The 19,618-nt window shown below is 35.1% G+C and overlaps 2 protein-coding genes across 2 annotated transcripts; both read left to right on the top strand.

The window, feature by feature from the left end:
* The first annotated feature begins 7,520 nt into the window (after window positions 1-7,520).
* On the top strand, window positions 7,521-13,067 carry LOC137000178 (golgin subfamily A member 6-like protein 6). The gene is made up of 5 exons (XM_067356132.1): window positions 7,521-7,568; window positions 7,635-7,974; window positions 8,165-8,281; window positions 11,195-12,160; window positions 12,700-13,067. Exons 1-5 carry the CDS (start codon window positions 7,521-7,523, stop codon window positions 13,065-13,067), a joined length of 1,839 nt encoding a protein of 612 aa, XP_067212233.1.
* Window positions 13,068-14,345: 1,278 nt separating this feature from the next.
* LOC105679279 (uncharacterized) lies at window positions 14,346-19,404 on the top strand. The gene is made up of 8 exons (XM_067356398.1): window positions 14,346-15,871; window positions 15,952-16,014; window positions 16,096-16,299; window positions 16,636-16,954; window positions 17,340-17,484; window positions 17,602-17,756; window positions 17,897-18,103; window positions 18,435-19,404. Exons 1-8 carry the CDS (start codon window positions 15,629-15,631, stop codon window positions 18,755-18,757), a joined length of 1,659 nt encoding a protein of 552 aa, XP_067212499.1. The 5' UTR covers window positions 14,346-15,628; the 3' UTR covers window positions 18,758-19,404.
* The last annotated feature ends 214 nt before the right edge of the window (window positions 19,405-19,618 follow it).

Genomic DNA, 19,618 nt, shown 5'->3' with positions numbered 1-19,618 from the left:
ACTGGCTTTATGAAAGTCGCATTCACTAAAAGGAAGAGTGATGTGCTAAACGCATTCAAGAAAATTTTCCAGGAAGTCAAGATTGAAACGGGAAACCGAGTTGAAGTCTTGAGGACTGATCAAGGAAAAGAATTCATCAGTGAAGAATTCAAGAAATTTCTACGAGAAAATAGCATTACTCACGAAGTAAGTGTTGAGTATACTCCTCAGTCGAATGGTCTAGCAGAGAGATCGATTCGGACTCTGACAGAGAAAGCAAGAGCCATGATCTTAGACGCAAGATTACCTAAATCACTTTGGGCCGAATGTGTAAATACAAGCGCCTACTTGTCGAATAGATTACCTAGAGCCGATGGATCAGTGTCAAGTTTTGAACTATGGCACAAAGGGCCTGCTTCTATTGAACACTTGAAGTCTTTTGCATGTCAAGCGTACGTGCATGTGCCGAGACAGAAGAGGACCAAGTTTGATGCCAAGGCTTGGAAAGGAATCTTGATTGGCTACGGACCTAGTGATAAAATGTATCGTATCTATGATCCTCGACAACGAAGAGTTGAAGTAGTCCGTGACGTAAAATTTAACGAAGTAAATGAAAGGAAACTTCACGTGATCTACGATGAAGATGAGGTAAATGTTTACGATGAGAACATTGAAGAAAATACGTCAACGACTATCAACGAAGAGTCATTTGAAGATGGACAACAGGCACCAGTAGTAAGGAAGCCAGGTCGTCCAAAGGGATCAAAGACGAAGAAACACTCAGTAGCACCATTGTCAATGTCACTTCGAAATCGAGGTACATCTACGACTACTGAAGAATCGGACCAAGAGAATGACAACGTTATCTATATGGCAACGGACGGACCAACAACATTTAAAGATGCACTTGATAGTGATCAATGAATGGCTGTCTGCAATGCAAGATGAGCTAGATTCGCTGGTCAAAAATAAGGTATTTGAAGTGACCGAATTGCCAAAAGATAAGAAGCCGCTGGAAACTGGTTGGGTTCTAAAAACCAAGAGGAATCCTGATGGAACCATAAACCGGCTAAAGGCGAGAATTGTTGCCAAGGGCTATGCACAGAAGTCAGGACTGGACTACAATGAAACATATGTACCTGTAGTACGAGCTGCATCCGTTCGAGTATTCTTAAGAATTGTTGCATATGAAGATCTAGCCATGGTTCAATGTGACGTAATGACGGCATTTCTTTATGGAAATCTGGAAGAAGAAGTCTATGTTAGACCACCTGATGGCATCGAATTAGAAGACACAAAAGTCTGGAAACTTAAGAAGTCACTGTACGGATTGAAACAGTCACCGCGATGCTGGAATATCAAGTTTGATTACTTCCTGAAGAAATTTGGACTAATACGATCACTGGCAGATCCATGCATCTACCATTCTCACGATAAAAGGGGGAGAATGCTAGTTGCTCTTTATGTAGATGACTTACTGATAGCTGGCAGCAACAACAAGGTGATCGATGAAATGGTTGATCATCTAAGAAATGAATTCGAAATCAAAGTATTCGAACCGAATTGCTTTGTTGGGTTTGAGCTGGAGCGAGATCGGGCTAATAAGACGATAAGCTTAAGTCAAACTGGATACTTGAGAAAGATGTTGGAACGCTTCAACATGAGTAATTGTAATCCATCATCAACTCCAGGAGGAGAAGAAAAATCCTTAAAGAAGACTGAAGAAACTAAGAAACCAATAAATGGAGTCAATTTTCCTTATCAGCAAGCCATTGGGTCTTTATTGTACGCCGCTACGATGACTAGACCAGACATTGCATTTCAAGTTGGAAAGGCTGCAAGAAAAGTTCGAAATCCAAGTCATGAGGATGTAGTAGCTGTAAAACGTGTTATGCGCTACCTTAAAGGAACCCTGAACACACGTTTAAGAATAGGAGGTGGCAAGCTCATATTAGAAGGTTTCTGCGACTCTGACTACGCTGGCTGCTATGAAACTGCTAGAAGTACATATGGTAATGTCTTCTTGTTCAATAATGGAGCAGTTGCTTGGGAATCAAGGAAGAGCCACATCGTAGCAGACTCAACTACAGTAGCTGAATATCAGGCTGCTTTCGAAGCAACAAAACTATCAATCTGGTTACGAGATTTGATTGACGAGTTATCTGTTTTAGAAGGACCAACTACGATTTGGTGCGACAATCAGGCAGCAGTGAAGCTGTCAAACTCTGATGATCACAAGAAGCGCACCAAGCATGTAAACGTCAGATTCCATTTTCTCAGAGAATCTGTCAAGAATGGAACTGTGATGTTGAAACACGTTTCAGGACGGGAGAATCCTGCGGACATGTTCACCAAACCCCTTTCTAGTGTGAAACTCAGAGACTGTTGCGAACTTTTGAATCTGAAATAAGCTAATTGCAAAAGGGGGTGTTGAGAATGTGCAATCATTTATTTCTCTATATATATGTATGCCAGTTACTACCATGTAAGGCCTAGTATTTATGTGGGCCCTCCTACAGATGTCGCGCACTTCTGTACAAGCGTGGTGGTGACACTTATTTACGATTCATTTTTCTTTTCCGAACCACGTGTATTCTAGACTGTATTATTTCTCTTAATAAAAACCTCTATCTCAACACGTCTAAATGCCATCCTAATTTTTTTAAATAAATCGTTTCCTCGCGATATTCGGTGTAAAAAGTTATAACGATAGAATCTCATTAAATATTCATTTTTTGATTATCTTATCTCAATACTTTTATGCACAAAATGATGAGAGGAATCAATGTTTAAAAAAAAATATGTTACTATTTGTTGCAAATTATCATACTTTTTCTTAAAAATAACTGTGTTTTTTGATTCCTCCAATTGATTCCTCTCATTTTGTGCAGAAGAGTATATAGATAAGATAATTGAAAAATGATTATATTACGAAATATTTCATACTTTATGTAAAATTATGTCAAATTAAAGTATAAAAATTCTCCTAAACTATTCAATTTTTGGCCATCCTACCATTACAACTTCTTACGTCGAATATGGTGAAGAATCGATTTATAAAAAAATTAGAAGAGTTCCATTTAAGAAAACTTGATTGATCTTCAAATCTTTGAAGCATCTCCACCCAAGGTGTAACTAATATCTCTATCTCTTTTTCTTTTATGAAGCAAACAACTTTTATTTAAAACATTTCTTTTCATTTTTATTTTTTATACATGATTCTGAAAGGTTTCCTCAAACTTCAACGGCGTATTCTAGCGGTCCTGATGAAAACAATTCCTATAAACATATGTCCTGCAATGTTTCCTTTTCAAGATACAATCATTTTTTAATTTTTAATAAAATTTTTAATTTTATTGGAAAGTGCAGTATTAAATACAAAAAATAATCAAAGTAAATGTTCGAAATGTTCGCCAGCCGCAATCCAGCGCCCAAGAACAGTATTGTCGAGAAAAAAAAGTTGTATCTCGAAAAGAAAGCGTTGTAGGACACGTTCATAAGAACTTTTTTCATCCTTATGACCGCTAGAATACGCCTTTGAAGTTTGGGAAGACCTTTCAGAAACACCTTGTATATTTTGGAGTCTGAATTAAAATGCCGCACCCTATATATGTATATATATTAATAATAAATAAAATTTTATTAACTAAACAACTGCAATAATTGTTCAATAATAAATTCAACAAATCAATAATAGAAATATGTTCCAAGAAATATGTTCCAAGAAATATGTAAGAAGGCAGTAGACCGTTATATATTACAACGATCTCGTTTGTCTAATGCAGTGCTCGAAATTGGTTGAACATTTGAGCCGATTTCCACGATAAACGCCTCCTTTCCTCTCCTTACCGCGCGCGCCGCAGCCGCTAGGGCCAGCACCGCCGACCGTTAGGAGCGGCACTATCTGATTATGAGTGGGTTCTTCTCCCTATTTATTGAAATTTAAAAAAATGTATTAAAATTTATTAAAAATAAATTTTTTATTCATAAATTTATTAAGTAGAAATATTTCAATAGATTTCTACGTCACTCATGAGGTACTAATCACTCAAAAAAATGATCTTGCAATAATAGTGTAACGATGCAGCCCGCTGCATCGTTACGGCTACGGACCGTCCATCGTCCGTAGCCCACCAAGGGCGCATCGCGCGCCGATAAATTTCCTATCAAAAACAACGGCGGTCAACCGCCGAAAATCCCCCACACCCGACCGTTCCGAAATTCCGTATTGTGGGGGACTCGCCGCCGAAACCGCCGATGCTTGCCGATTCGAAATCATTCGGCCGCCAGCCGGGTATAAAAGAGGCCCGGCTGAACGTCTTCTCACCAGACTCCGTTCGCTGATCGACAGCGGACATCCCTCTACGAGTGTCCTCGTAGTCCTCAACCGAGCATACTCGGTTTTTCTTTATACCTGTTCCAGCACACGAGTATCCTCGTGTACCGCCGAGCGTCCTCGGTATGCTTGATTCCCGCATACGAATCTATTCGTATACCCGCTGAGCGTACTTGGCTCCTCTAGGCCACCGAACTTCGTATTGCGGGCATTCCCGCGTACCTAGCCAGGTCGCCGTTCTAAACTCCGCCTTCGTACGAGCATCCTCGTACTCCCGTTGAGCTTACTCGACGTCATGGTCCTAATTCCGCGTTGCAGCGCACCAGGGATTCATCCGCAGAATCCAGCGAGCAAACCGCGTCGACCAATCCGCGCCGTCAAGCGACCCGTCACGATCTACGATCGAACGGACTCGCGATACCGTCACGAACGCACTCACCGACGAGCGTTGCGTTGTACCAACCGTTGCGACCCGATCGCCCGCGCTTGCGCTCTCTCTGATCGCACCAAGACGCCTCACGTCAAACTCTAATGATCAATTCACCGCTGCTTAAACAATTGTCTCATTGTTGCCGGTACCCCAGACTTATTTTACGCCGCTTTAATAAGTATCTCGCCGTCCGTTTAAATAACTGTTACACCGTTACCGATTCTCCAGATTTATTTCACGCCGCTTTAACGAATTACTTCGCCGTTTTCTTAAACGACTGTTACACCGTTACCGATACTCCAGATTTATTTCACGCCGCTTCACCGAATTATTTCGCCGTTTGCTTAAACAATTGTTTCACCATTGCCGGTACCCCAGACTTATTTTACGCCGCTTTAATAAGTATCTCGCCGTCCGTTTAAATAACTGTTACACCGTTGCCGATACTCCAGATTTATTTTACGCCGCTTTAAAATAATTATTTCACCATTGCTTAAATAATTATTTCGCCTTTGCCGATATCTTGCATTTATTTTCACGTTGCTTTCACTTATATTTTGCGCCGCTTTAAAATAATTATTCCACCGTTGCTCAAATAATTATTTTACCAGTAACGATACTCCGCATTTATCTGCACGCTACTCTGTATTCATTTCACGCCGCTTTAAAGAACTATTTCGCTATGTTGTTAATTACTTCACCGATATTTGGCTAATTTGTATGCTATTTCAAATTCATCTTGCACACGCTTCGCATGTATGCACGAGCATTGTAGCAGATCATTCAAGGCAAATCGTATCAACATCTTTCTCAATAAACACTGTTTCATTATTTTTCTGATAAACGAGTATTTGGTTTATTTGATATACCCCCAACCGACCGAACCTGGATTCCGGCGAGCTAATCCGCGTCCGCCGAAGCTCACACGGTTTCAATAGCTAAAATTTTCTAGGTGTAAAAAATTAATTAAAACAGATAAATGATTAGCAACTGTTGTGATATTGCATATGTAATTACTCAATCAGTTTAGATGACAGAAACAGAATATATATCTGTATTGTTTGTGAACTTTAAAAAGAAAGTTTTTCTAAAGCGCCTATCTATATAAGATCAATCACGTGTTAGATCATGCAATGAATAACATTTAGCAATGGTACCTAAATTTTTCAGAAGCTATTGCTAGAACATTACTGCTATAAATTCTATATGTGACAAACAATGTTTTCACAGATACGAAAAATAGCGATACATTCTTGTGGCGATATCTAGAAATCTAACTACATCAGCGAAATATTTTTTTGAGTGATGTTGACGCGTTTTTTTAAAAGTGGTTTCTATCAACATTATTGCATCAATTGTTCATTCTCATAAAAGGCAAAGAAAATCTAATTAAGAAAATCTCTTTTATATATTTTTTTTAAATTAAGAATTTGTTATTTTTATCTTTAGTGGAATAGGCCTACGGGGGAAACCACTTAAAAAAAAAAAGCGTCAGCATTAGTACCTCATAGGTGACATGGAAATCTATTGAAATATTTTCACTTAATAAATTTAAAAATAAAAAATTAATTTTTAATAAATTTTAACATTTTTAAAAATTTTAATAAATAGAGAGAAGAACCCACTCATAATCAGATAGTGCTGCTCCTAACGCTCGGCGGCGCTGGCCCTAGCGGCTGCGGCGCGCGCGGTAAGAAGAGAAAAGGAGGCGTATACCGCGGAAATCGGCTCAAATGTTCAACTAATTCCGAGCACTGGTCTAATGCATAATATATTACATGGTAACGTAAGCGCGAGAAAATCATATCTACTCAATAAATACCTGTGATAGCTAAGAAAGCATATGTATACAATAATTATACAAGATAATACATAAATAGAATAAATGGAAATGTTAATAATAGTAATTATTTCTTACCTGATTTTAAACTCCAGAAAGTATAGATAATATATAAGCAAGCTTCAGAAAGTCTGTACTATTACAGTATTTGCGTAAAAATCTTCAAAGTAAAATAAAGCCGCAGATTTATTTTATTTTATAGCTCAGGCTTCTTCTATGTAACTCCCACAGAACAAATTCTAATGGATAGAAAAACAGAATATCAAAAATTGTTGCACATGTGTCTGTATATCTATAAATAAATCTAACTTTATTTATTGGTCAAGCAACGGTTTGCTGAATTTTTAAAGAAATATGTTTTCATCAATGATAAATAAATCGCAGAACTAATTTATTTCCTAAGACAATTGAATTGACTCGACGAACTGTATTTATGTAAGAAGGCAATAGACCATTATATTACAACGATTTCGTTTGTCTAATGTATAATATTAAATGGAAACGTAAGCGCAAGAAAATCATATCGACAAATATCTGTAAAAGTTAGGAAAGCATATACAATAATTACAAGATAATACATAAAATAAATGGAAATGTAATGTAACAATAATAACTATGCATTACTTACTTATGTAGCCACTTCTTTATACCAAACACTACTTAAGCAGGTAACCTGGTACACTCTGTCGTCAATATTTACATTTACTGATCAATGAAGTACTGAACATTGACATCCCGAATTCATAGTCGCGACATATAGATCTACTTATATCGATAATCTCGATGATAACTAAATCCATAATGTACATTTACACGAACTTACTGCAAACTACATTACCGGCTGTCGAAGTGACGACAATATTATTGTGAAAGTTTCAAATCTGTACTAATTATCGATTCAATGATCTTCAATGATCTCTGCCCTGTGGGGACCTATGGCGGACCGTTTCGACATTTGTGAACGCATGAGGATGGAGGACGATGTAAGTAACTCCTTTAATATTGTTAATATTTTATTAACAAATAAAATTAATACAATAAAATTGCAGATACTAATGATGAACGAAGAATCTCTCCTCAACGGCGATGTCGACGTCGACGTCGATTTAGTCGCCGTCCGTTCCGTCGCCGCCTGTTCCGTTGCCGCTCGTTCCGTTGCTGTCCGGGACGTGGCTGCTGATTCCGTCGCCGCCCGTTCCGTTGCCGTCCGGGACGTGGCTGCTGGTTCCGTCGCCGCCGGTCCCGTCGCCGCCGGTCCCGTTGCCGCCGGTCCCATCGCCGCCGGTTCCGTCGCCGCCCGTTCCGTTGCCGTCCGGGACGTGGCCGCCAGTTTCGTCGCCGCCGGTCCCGTTGCCGCTGATTCAATGTCATCAAAACAAAACAGACAAGGTAACATAATTTTAATCCATTAAAGATTGTACCATATATTAGTACTTACATAGTGTATAATTATTAGTACTTACGTACTGCATATTTTCCTACGCACTATTTTTTAGTACTTATGTAGAATATATTTTTCTTTGCACTATTATAAAAACACATATGTAATTAAATTAATTTTAATAATTACAGATTATAGACCGAGAGGTAGAGCCGCAGGAGCTCGCCGACAGCAGGAAAGATTTATGCAATTTTTATATCAGCTATCCATGGCACATCACTGGGGCAGACACAGGGGAAGAGGCAGAGGAAGAAGGTAAGAAAGCATTAAAAAATTTCTAAAAATTACAAGTTATAGTTACATGTATAGTTATTACATTTATTTTACAGAAACAATTAGGTATTATCAAGTATGGTGTTCAAGCGGCTCGTCGCATCGCTCAAGAAAAAATTTTTTTTAGTTATTTTCTAATATTACCAATAAAACATCTGTTTCACAGAATGTAAGTGTGATGTGACAAAATACTTGTGTTAGAATGCGAAATAATTTAGTTACTATGTAATTAAGTTAATATTAATGCACAAAATTAATTATGTAACAAAATTGAGATTATTTTTCAATTATTTTTGCACATTTTGGATGTAACATTTATATTAAGTCAGTTGTATATTAACTAAATTATCTTACATTCTAACACAAGTATTTTGTATCACACTTACATTCTGTGAAACAGATGTTTTATTTCGAATATTCAAACTAAACTATTTTTTGTTGTAACATGTCTTTGGTTTGACTGCCCCATTGATATAAAGCCGTGGATAGCTGATATAAAATATCTTTGGTTTGATATTACAGTTTTGTTAAAATTTTTACAAAATATACGAAATAAAACTATAATATCAAATCAACGACATGTTAAACATAAAATAATTTAGTTGAAACATTCGAAACGACACTTATTATGTTTCATTTAGCGTAATTGTGATATCAAACGCAATACTTATGTTTTATTTCAAATATTCAAATTAAAGTATTTTTAGTTGTAACATGTCTTTGATTTAACTGCCCCATTCATATGAAGTTATGGATAGCTGATATGAAATATCTTTGGCTTCATATCACGGTTATGTTAAAATTTTTACAAAATATGCGAAAAAAACTATGATATGATATCAAAGACATGTTAAATATAAAATAATGTAGTTAGAACATTCAAATGACACTAATTATGTTTCATCTAGCGTAATTGTGATATCAAACGCAATACTTATGTTATTAATTATTTTTTAATATTATCAATGAAACATTTGTTTCACATGACTTAAATGCTATATAAAACACAAGACGTGTTATAATGTAAAATAGTTTAGTTAATATGTAATTAAGTTAATATAAAAATGTACAGAGAAATGTACAAAATTAATTATGTGACAAAATTTAAATTATTTTTCTACATTTTAAATGTAATATTTATATTAACTTAATAACATATTAATTAAATTATTTAAATTATAAATTTTGCGACTGGATCGATGTCAACGTCGATGAGATGTTCTTCGTTCATTAATACTAATAAAATTCTATTATATGGCAGTTTATTTATTAATAAAATATTAACAAGATTAAAGGATATAATTTTTTTTTTCATATTTTTCAGAAGTTTTTTTTAATATTTTTCGAGTTATTTTAAATCTTAATCTGACATATTTTGATATAAAATTTAAATAAAAATATCTTTGAAAATATTAAGGTCTGGATAATCTTACCGTAATACTTTTATGATTAGAATAATGAGAATCAAGTGGTATAAAGAAAACGCATAATTGTTAAAAAAGTACATTGTAAATTGCATACTTTTTCTTCAAATAATGGGTTTTTTACACGTATTGATTTGTTTTATTATTCTGTGCATAAAAATATTACAGTAAGATTATTGATAACTAAATATTTTAAGAGATTTTAGATTTTATATCAAAATATGTCATATTTCTCTCTCTCTCTCTTTCTTTCGTGTTTGCGAAATTTTCGTAGTGCAACTTGGGGAAGTCGAATTCGTCGAACCTTGACACCTGGTGCAAGGAATTCCCGTAGCGCAACTCGGGGAAGTCGAATTCGTCGACTCTTTGCACCTAGTGCGAAAAATTCCTGTAGCGCAACTCGCAAAAGTCGAATTCGTCGAACTTTGACACCTGGTGCAAGGAATTCCCGTAGCGCAACTCGGGGAAATTGAATTCGACGACCCTTGGCACCAAGTGCAAAAAATTCTCGTAGCGCAACTCGCAAAAGTCAAATTTGTCGAACCTTGACACCTGGTGCAAGGAATTCCCGTAGCGCAACTCGGGGAAATCGAATTCGTCGACCCTTTGCACCTAGTGCGAAAAATTCCTGTAGCGCAACTCGCGAAAGTCGAATTCGTCGACCCTTGACACCTGGTGCGAGGAATTCCAGTAGCGCAACTCGGGGAAGTCGAATTCGTCGACTCTTGGCACCTGGTGCGAGAAATTCCCGTAAATTTTAATGATAATGATAATACTCTGGGCCCCGTAAATTCTTCATCCGTCCCTGCGGACAGAGGAGAAGAATAAGGAGACGACGTTTCTTAATTTTTTGCATTACCAACATCACTTTTTGACCGCTTGTATCTCTGAAACGGCTGGACCAATTTAAATTTTTTTTGGCTTAAATTAGTCGTGGCGATGCCGCCTTTAAGGATATACTATGTGTTTTTATAAAAATTTTTATATTTTAGTTGCTACAAACCTCCGAAAAGTCGACTTTGTGCGCGCAGGATAAGAGACTTAGTAGTGTCATTTTCTGAACTTTGCCAGAGATTCTTTTCCTGACTTAGTAGTGTCGTTTTTTTAACTTAGCCAGAGACACTACCGCGTCTCCTGATCATCGACAGTCCTGAGAGAGATTATAGTTTTATAAAACAATCTCCTAGCACAGTTCTCGGAATTTGTTGAACATTTCTGCCGATTTCCGCGGTATACGCCTTCTTTCTTCTCAACACCGCGCTCGCTGCAGTCGCTAGGATCAACGCCGCCGAGCGTTAGGAGCGGCACTATTTAATTATAAGTGGATTCTTCTCCCTATTTATTAAAATTTTAAAAAATTTATTAAAATTTATTAAAAATAAATTTATTATTAAATTTATTAAGTGAAAATCTTTCAATAGATTTCCACATCATCCATGAGGTACTAATGCTGACGCATTTTTATCTTCAGTGGAGCGGACCTACTGGAAAAATCACTTTAAAAAAAACGCGTCAGCATTAGTACCTCATGGATGGAGAATACTGAACGGATGCACAGAGGGTAAGGAGGAGGGGGAGTACACGTTCACAGGGAGAAAAGGGAATACGGTAATAGACTACGTGATAGCAGATGAGGATACGAGGGGGAAGATAAAAAGGCTAAGGATAGAAGACAACATAGAGTCAGACCACCAGCCAGTGGAGGTATGGGTTAAGGGAGAGGGACAAAGACAAAAAGGGAAGAGGAGCGGGAATAGGGGAAAAGGAAAAATATGGAGAGGGGTATGGAATGAGGAGGGGTGTAACAAGTTCAAACAAAGGATAGAAGGGTTAAAATCAGGGGAAGAAGAAATGAGAGTAGAATGGGAAGGGATAGAGAGGAAGATGAAAGAGGCAATAAAGGAAATGGAGCGGGACTTGGGGAAAGAGGAGGGGAAGAGGAGGGGATGGTGGGACAGAGAATGTGAGGAGAAGAAGAAGGAGGCAAGAAGGGAGCTAAGAGGGTGGAGAAGAAAAGGGGGAGAAGGGAAAGAGTATAAAGAGAAAAAGAAAGAATATAAGGAAATGTGTGAAAGGAAAAAGAAAGAGGAAAATGAAAGATGGGAAAAAAGAGCAAGGGAAGTAAAGAGGGAGAATGAGGTATGGGAAATAATAAATAGAGAAAGAAAAAGAAGGGTCAAGATAAATGATGGGATAGAAATGGAGGAATGGAAGGAGTACTTCATGAGGCTACTGGGGGGGACAGAAGGAAAAGTAGTAAAGGGGGGAGAAAGGAAGAAAGGAGAGGAGGGGGAGGAGGAAGAAAAGATCAGCAGAAAAGAAATAAAGGAGGCGATAAAGAAACTAAGAAATGGGAAGGCAATGGGGGTGGACGGGATACCAGGAAAAGCATGGAAATATGGAGAGGAAGAAGTGGAAGAGTGGGTCTGGAATTGGTGTAACAGGGTATGGAGGGGGGAAAGATAGCCGAAGAGATGGAAGGAGGGAGGAGTGGTGCCGATCAGAAAGAAAGGAGAGGGAGAGAAACTGGAAGATTACAGAGGGGTGACATTAATGGGTTCATGTTACAAGATATATACAATAACGTTGGCAGAGAAGCTAAGGAGGGAAGTGGAAGAAAAGGGAATAGTGCCACAGAGTCAGACAGGTTTCAGAGAAGGGATGGGGACATTAGATAATATATATGTATTAAATTATTTAGTGAACAGGCAGCTGGGAAAAAAAAAGAGGAAAATAACGGCGCTATTTGTAGATCTAAAGGCAGCATTCGACTCGGTGGATAGGGGAATATTAGTGGGGGCAATGAGAGAGAGAGAGGGGTAAGGGAAAGGTTGGTAGAAAGAGTGGAAGAGGTGTTGAAGGAGACGAAAAGTAAAGTAAGGGTAGGAGGGGAGGAGGGGGAGAACTTTTGGACGGCGAGAGGAGTGAGGCAGGGGTGTCCATTGAGCCCACTAATCTTTAATGTAATGTTAGCAGATATAGAGAAGGAAATGGGGCAGGTGAAATGGGGAGGAGTAAAGTTAAGAGGGCGCAAGGTATACTCCTTAGCATATGCAGACGATATGGTTTTGATAGCAGAGGAGGAGGAGGAGATGAAGGGCATGATGGAAAAATTGGAGAGATATTTGGACAGGAAGAATTTAGAGTTGAACACCGAAAAGACAAAGATCATGAGGTTTAGAAAGGGGGGAGGGAGATGGAAGAAAAAGGTATGGAGATGGAAAGGGAAGACAATTGAGGAGGTGAAGGAATTTAGATATCTGGGATACATAATACAGAGAAACGGAGGGCAGGGGGCACAGATCAGGGAGAGGGTGAGAAAAGCGACAACGGTGATGGGGTAGGTATGGGGGATAGGGAAAAGAAGATTCGAGAAGGATTGGGGGAGAAGGTTATGGTTATTCGACAAATTGGTATGGACGGTGATGGGGTATGGGGTAGAGATATGGGGATGGAAAGAGAGGGAGGAAATGGAAAGGACAGAGGAGAGATACCTAAGATGGGTACTGGGAGTAGAGGCAAGGACGCCAGGATATTTGGTGAGAGAGGAACTGCAAAGGGAGAAACTAAGGGGAAGAGTGGGAAAGAGGGCGTGGGGGTTTGAAAAAAGATTAGACGAGGGGAGGGGAAGTGAGATAGCGAGGGAATGTAGGGAGGAGATAAAAGAAAGATTCAAGAAAGGAAGAGTGAGATCGAAATGGGAGGAAAAAAGGAGGAAGTTCTTAGAGGAAAGGGAGATATCAATTGAGGAGATAGAGAGGAAGAAAGAGAAGGGAGAGGCGAGGTATGAGGAATTAGAGAGGAAGGACAAGGAGAAACAGAGAAAGGAAAGAAGTGAAAAGATAAATGAATCGAGATTTAGTAGATGGTACAAGGAAGTAAAAGGGGAAGGGATACCGGTATATTTAAAAAAAGGATGGGGTAAAAGCAGATGGAAGAGAGTGGCAAGATACAGGTTGGGGAATGAAGTAAGGGAGGGAAGGTGCTGGGAAGAAGAGGAAAAAAGAAGGTGCAGACTATATGGAGGGAAGCAAACGAATATTGTTTCTTCCCGATTGGTCAAATTCCCAATCTTCAATCTTTAATCTCAATCTTCAATGCGTAGTCTGATACGGGCTTAAGACTACGATGCGAGCAACTTTATTTGTGCATTATTTTGTTGTAGCGGTTTTTATTCCGTACTCTTAAAATCGTGATTCTACGTTTATAATTCTACGTTTCTTAAACGAGCGATTCCTCAAAGCTAATAATATATTATAATTAATGAAACTCTCAATCTTACTAAATTCTAAAACTAAAAGGATTGGCCTTCTTGGCATATTCTCGAGTTTTTTTTGTGACACGTTGTGACAAAAATCGCTGTGAACCAGTGAAATCTCTGAACATTCATGTCAATGGCAATTGGTAATTATTTTCTTTATTATGTCTTTGGCAATAAACATTGAAATTAGTATATGTAATATTGTGATTGAAAAAATTAGGCGTGAAATTGCTACTATTAAAATATCGGAGCGCGGCTGTTTGTTTCCATGCGGCAATTAAATTGGATTGCCATTATCAGAATATCCAAGATTGTGATTAAGATTTGGATGAATTTAAAGAAATCATTAGTTTTTGTTAATGTAATTATTAATTGCTAATAAAACTTTAATTTTAAATTAGAAAACAATCTTTATTTCATGCCTTACACATTGCACGCATGCACATGCTCGCACACGTATGCACGTTCATGCACGTGCATGCATGCAATGTGTGAGACATGAAATAAAGATTGTTTTTTAATTTAAAATTAAAGTTTTATTCGCGTGCTATAATTTATATATTTGAATAGAAAATTGGATAAATCAAGCAACGTTAGGATTTATTCATTTCAAATTTATACTAAAGAAAATTGTGCTATTGTAAAAGTCGAAATGTCGTAGATAAGGGCTTATCCAGACAAACTTGCATAACCGCATAAATACTTGCATAATGATATTGAGTGGTTTATAAGCAAATGCGTAAGAAAATGGATTAATCAATTTCTTTATGCATATATTTATGCAGTTATGTCATTTTGTGTGTGATGGCCTTTAGCAGCAATCGCACTTGATTTTGGCTTTTATTTTTCGATCCGACAAATCAACAGTTGACATTCAGTCAAAAATTCTACAACTGTGGAATCTTTTGAACGCGGCCATTGTTAGGCAAAGATTAAAAAAAGTCTGTTCTCGACTACGTTACGAGCAACATTGTTGTATCATTTCCTGTGGCTTAACTGTTTCTTTGTTCGCAGTTCTCTGCAAACTTGTGTGTGCCTGTCCTTTTTTGTTCTCATTTACGAACCATATGGCCGTAAGGAAGAGAATTACCCAGTGCCAATAAACATTTAACTAACTAACTTAAGCAAAGGTTGAGTTCCTCTTATTACATATTGATCTTATGAATATATATTGCAGAACTCTGTTCTGTTGCAACCTCTTGTTAATCGCGAATGTCATCATCAAGTCTTAAATATGGAAGAAATTGAAGGCAAATTAAAAAATAGTACCATTCACATCTATGAAGGTTATACTTATCACGTTGATAAGCGTTTAGAAGGTACATATAGATATTCAACTCGTCGCAACACTGGTTGTCAAGGATTAGCATTAATCAACGACGATGGCAAAGTAATTGTTTTCACTCCACATGACCATCCTCCTAATGACATGGTGTTACGTATGTTATACTTGAAGCGAGAAATGCTTCGCCTTTGCCAAGGAAGTGTACAGCCTATAAAAAAAATATTTGATGATGTTTGTGAAAGGTTGAGATCATATATATAATGACATTTTTTAAGTAATAATTTTAATTTTATAATTTTTCAGATTGTTAGGCATTGTTTCATATATCAAATTTTTGTTTCAGTGATCCTGAAGCAGCAATGCATATCAGTTATCCAAGTTTTAAAAGTACTTTGAATAGAAAACGAGCTGCATGCAAACCACCTGTGCCAGATTCTTTCGCATCTCTCAGTGTAGAACTTGAAAAGTATGATTCATGCAAAGATATTTACAAAGGAAGTGTAATCGCAGAAGATGGTAGCATGGGACTTTTATTTTCAAGCGATGAACTGCTCAATGCATTGAATGAAACGACAGAATTATATGTTGATGGAACATTTTCGGTAATTTTTGTAATTTTCTCATTTTTTTCATAAACAAGTTATTTTCTACTATATTTGTTTAATAATTTTTTTCATTACAGGTTGTTCCTCGGAAACCAAATATTGTGCAGTTATATACCATTCATATTCGTTATATGAATACGGTAAAAAAACTTAAAAAATTTGAGCATTTTTTGGTTTAAAAAATTTATTTGCAATTATGTATCATTATTTACATGTTACAGGGAATTGCAACAGTATTTATTTTATGTGAATCGCGAACTAAAAATCTTTATCGGGCAATTTGGAAAAAAGTAATTAAGCTTGCTCCAGCACTACAGAACAATGTAAAATTTATTATGCTAGATTATGAAAGAGCAGCGATATCTATATTACATGAATTTTTCCCCGCAGCTGCGATACATGGATGTTGGTTTCATTTTAATCAGGTATGTTAATAATGTAATTAAATTTTTTTTTTATATATATTATATTTAAATTAATAAAATATTGAGTATATGTAAATATATATATATATATATAGTATTATTTATATATTATTATATATATATATATTGTATATTTTATATTAAATTTATTAGATTATTATTTTACTTATTGAGATTAAGATTATAATATGTAAATAATATTATATAATATTATTTACATATTATAATCTTAATCTCAATAAGTAAAATAATAATCTAATAAATTTAATATAAAATATACAATACACATAAAACTCATTAACATTTCTAATAAAATTAAAATTAAACAATTTTCAGGCAATATTACGCAAGTGGCGACAATTAGGATTAACCAACGCTCCAAAAACCTTAATATTAATGGCAATGGCAATTCCATTAATACCGCATATCAGATTTCAAGAAGCGTTCATAATATTACAACGTATTGCTGATAACATATGTGATAATTATCCTGCTGTGTTGCGGTTTATGTCGTATATGCGTAATATATGGCTTGATATATCTACAAAAGTTTCAGTTTACAACTGTCCTGTGCGAACTAACAATTTCGTAGAAAGCTTCCATAATACAGCATCAAAACATTTCGGTAGACATACAAGCATCTGGATATTTATAGGTACGTTATTTCTTTTATCACTTTTATATCTAGTAAAACAAAGGATTTTATTCTTTACGATTGATTTTTCTATATTTGTTCACTTATCTTTTTTTCTTTAAAAACATATTTGTTTCATTTTCAGTGCAAAACAATTTAGTTATAAAGAACAAATTTATACAGTAATTATATATAAGTATTTTATAAATAAATGAATAAATAATATATCATAATAATAAATAATTTAATATGTATTTATATAATAATAAATAATGTAATATATAGAGCGACAGGTCTTTAACATTCATCAATGATAGATTAATATTTTTATTAGAGAATTAATTATTTATTAATAACATTTATACTTTTTAAGAGAACGTTAAAAGGCAGATTTATTTTTATATAGATAATTTGAAGAAACTGATCATTACTCAGCAAATTGATTTTGGTCGCGCAAAAAATAATCTTCAAGTACGACGCTCTAATCTTAAAATTAGCAAAAAAAGAAATGATTTTATACTCCAAAAACAAGAAGATCTGAGACAAAATAGGTATTATCTATTATACAATATATCTTATCATACATTGTTAGAAATATAAGTATGTAAACTTTAAAAATTTTTAGATATTGTTTAATTGTAATAAAAAAATTTATTCTTTTTTTTCAGGATTGCTCTGACGGAATTTTTAAAATCTTTTCATCAATTTACCGAGACTCAACAATATCTTATTGATGCAACTTCCTCATCTGTAATGCATAACAATGAAGTAGATGACATTTGCGGCGATTTGTTATCAGAATTATCTATTCAACATGATAAAGGTGAAAATATAGATTTATTTCTGTTTTAATACATTATACTGTTATACATTATACATACTTATTTTTTTTGTTTTAATACATTTATATTCCATTTTTATGACTCTATTTTCTTTGATTTCTTTCTCTTTTTCTCTATCTAGAATTTAACAAAAGTGATAATACTGATTCAAGCAATACACATAAAAATACACATCGTCGACCACGGCGAAGAAGGACGCGTTTTCCACCAGAAAACAGTACATTAGTTGAAACTGGGTCTGAAGGGGATCATAATCCCACGATTCGTGAGACTTCAATGCCTGAAAGTGAAGGCATGCCAACAAAAGTGACAGAATGTCATTTACACGGTAAATAGATGAAAATTTTTTGTTTTAAAATATATTTCGTATAAAATTAGATGATACAGTTGATAAATATTAATTATGATCATTTTTCAAAGTTATTATTATTTTTTAAATAAAATTAGTTTATTTTATATAATATTTTTAATATTTCCCAAAAGAGCACCGATACTTTATGTACTCCCTCCTGTGTGTACATTTTTACATAAATTATATATATATATATATATATATATATATATATATATATATATATGCGCGCGCGTATATATATATGTATGTCACGTATAGCACGTATTATTTTGTGTGTATATATTTTATGTATTATATATTTCAGATGTCGCCGATAATATACTCATAGTTCCGGAGGATGATAACGGATTTTGGAATATGACAAATGATTTAGATAATATTGTACAATATTACTCTATAGAGCAGCCTTCATCAAATTTCAACGATGATCACACAGCTTTAAGAAATGAAGTACCGCAGGGAATTTGCATTATATGCTTTGATTCGAAAGCAAATCAAGTAATCGTACCATGCGGTCACATGTGTATGTGTGCCCGTTGTATTAATACTTTAACAAATATGCATGAAAAAAAATGTCCAATTTGCAAGAAACAAATTGCAAGTGTCGTTAAAGTCATTTTGTCATAAATATTTTTTTTATTTACTTAAGAGCTAACCTAGCTCTTAAGTAAATGTCGCACACGCATTTCTTCTCAACTTTGTTATAAGTAACAAATTACTTTTTTTTGTGCAATTTTCATATTCTTTAATATGGAAAAAAAGATAATATATAAAGAATATTTTGTTTGGATTATATATTATATGATGTACGTTATACTCTGTATTGCAATAAAATAAGATGTAAGCTAAAATTGTGTTTCCACTGATTATTTTATGCATGTAGTTCCAATTATTCTTAATATTATATAAGCTGTTGTAATATATAATATTAAATAAAATACTAGTGTGTAAGCGTTTTATCTTGCAGTTACACTTTCTTTTCTTTATGTGGATAATTGATGTTCAATTCAGGCTGGATTATATTAATGTTATTTTGGCTTTAAGCTAAACTCGAATATGTCTATCTTTTTTTTATTTTGACAGAAAGGTAGAGATAAAGGAACATGGAAGATAAAGATATTTAGCCACACTTAAATCCAAGATAATGCAACTTGGTATTAATTCATAAACAAGTACAGCTAAAGGTTGTGCTTTTTTATACATTTTTATGCAATTTTTATACATTTTATTATCAATAAAAATTTATACATACTATATTCATAATTATATTTTTATTTTATCATAATTATATTTTTATTTTATCATATTCTGAACTAATAGTTTGAAACATTGTCATGTGAACTTTATGTTCACTAACAGATTGGGAACAAGATCTATTTTGACCAAATTATTTCATACAGTGCTGTGGTACGTGCTTCGCATAAAATTAACATTACCGCTATAACCTACAAAATATATAAATGTTTTAATCGTTTAGTTTTTTAATTA

This window comes from Linepithema humile, chromosome 5, assembly GCF_040581485.1.
Source record: "Linepithema humile isolate Giens D197 chromosome 5, Lhum_UNIL_v1.0, whole genome shotgun sequence".
NCBI lineage: Eukaryota > Metazoa > Arthropoda > Insecta > Hymenoptera > Formicidae > Linepithema > Linepithema humile.
Note: the sequence above shows the minus strand (reverse complement) of the source record. Positions and strands in the feature narration are given on the sequence as shown.

Excerpts from the sequence above, each read along its gene's own strand:
- LOC137000178 (XM_067356132.1), top strand. The coding sequence starts at position 7,521 with ATGGCGGACCGTTTCGACATTTGTGAACGCATGAGGATGGAGGACGAT. Across the intron at positions 7,569-7,634 it reads GCATGAGGATGGAGGACGAT|ATACTAATGATGAACGAAGA; the intron begins GTAAGTAACTCC and ends ATAAAATTGCAG. Across the intron at positions 8,282-11,194 it reads GGAAGAGGCAGAGGAAGAAG|TGGAGCGGACCTACTGGAAA; the intron begins GTAAGAAAGCAT and ends TTTTATCTTCAG.
- LOC105679279 (XM_067356398.1), top strand. The coding sequence starts at position 15,629 with ATGCATATCAGTTATCCAAGTTTTAAAAGTACTTTGAATAGAAAACGA. Across the intron at positions 15,872-15,951 it reads ATGTTGATGGAACATTTTCG|GTTGTTCCTCGGAAACCAAA; the intron begins GTAATTTTTGTA and ends TTTTCATTACAG. Across the intron at positions 16,300-16,635 it reads GTTGGTTTCATTTTAATCAG|GCAATATTACGCAAGTGGCG; the intron begins GTATGTTAATAA and ends AACAATTTTCAG.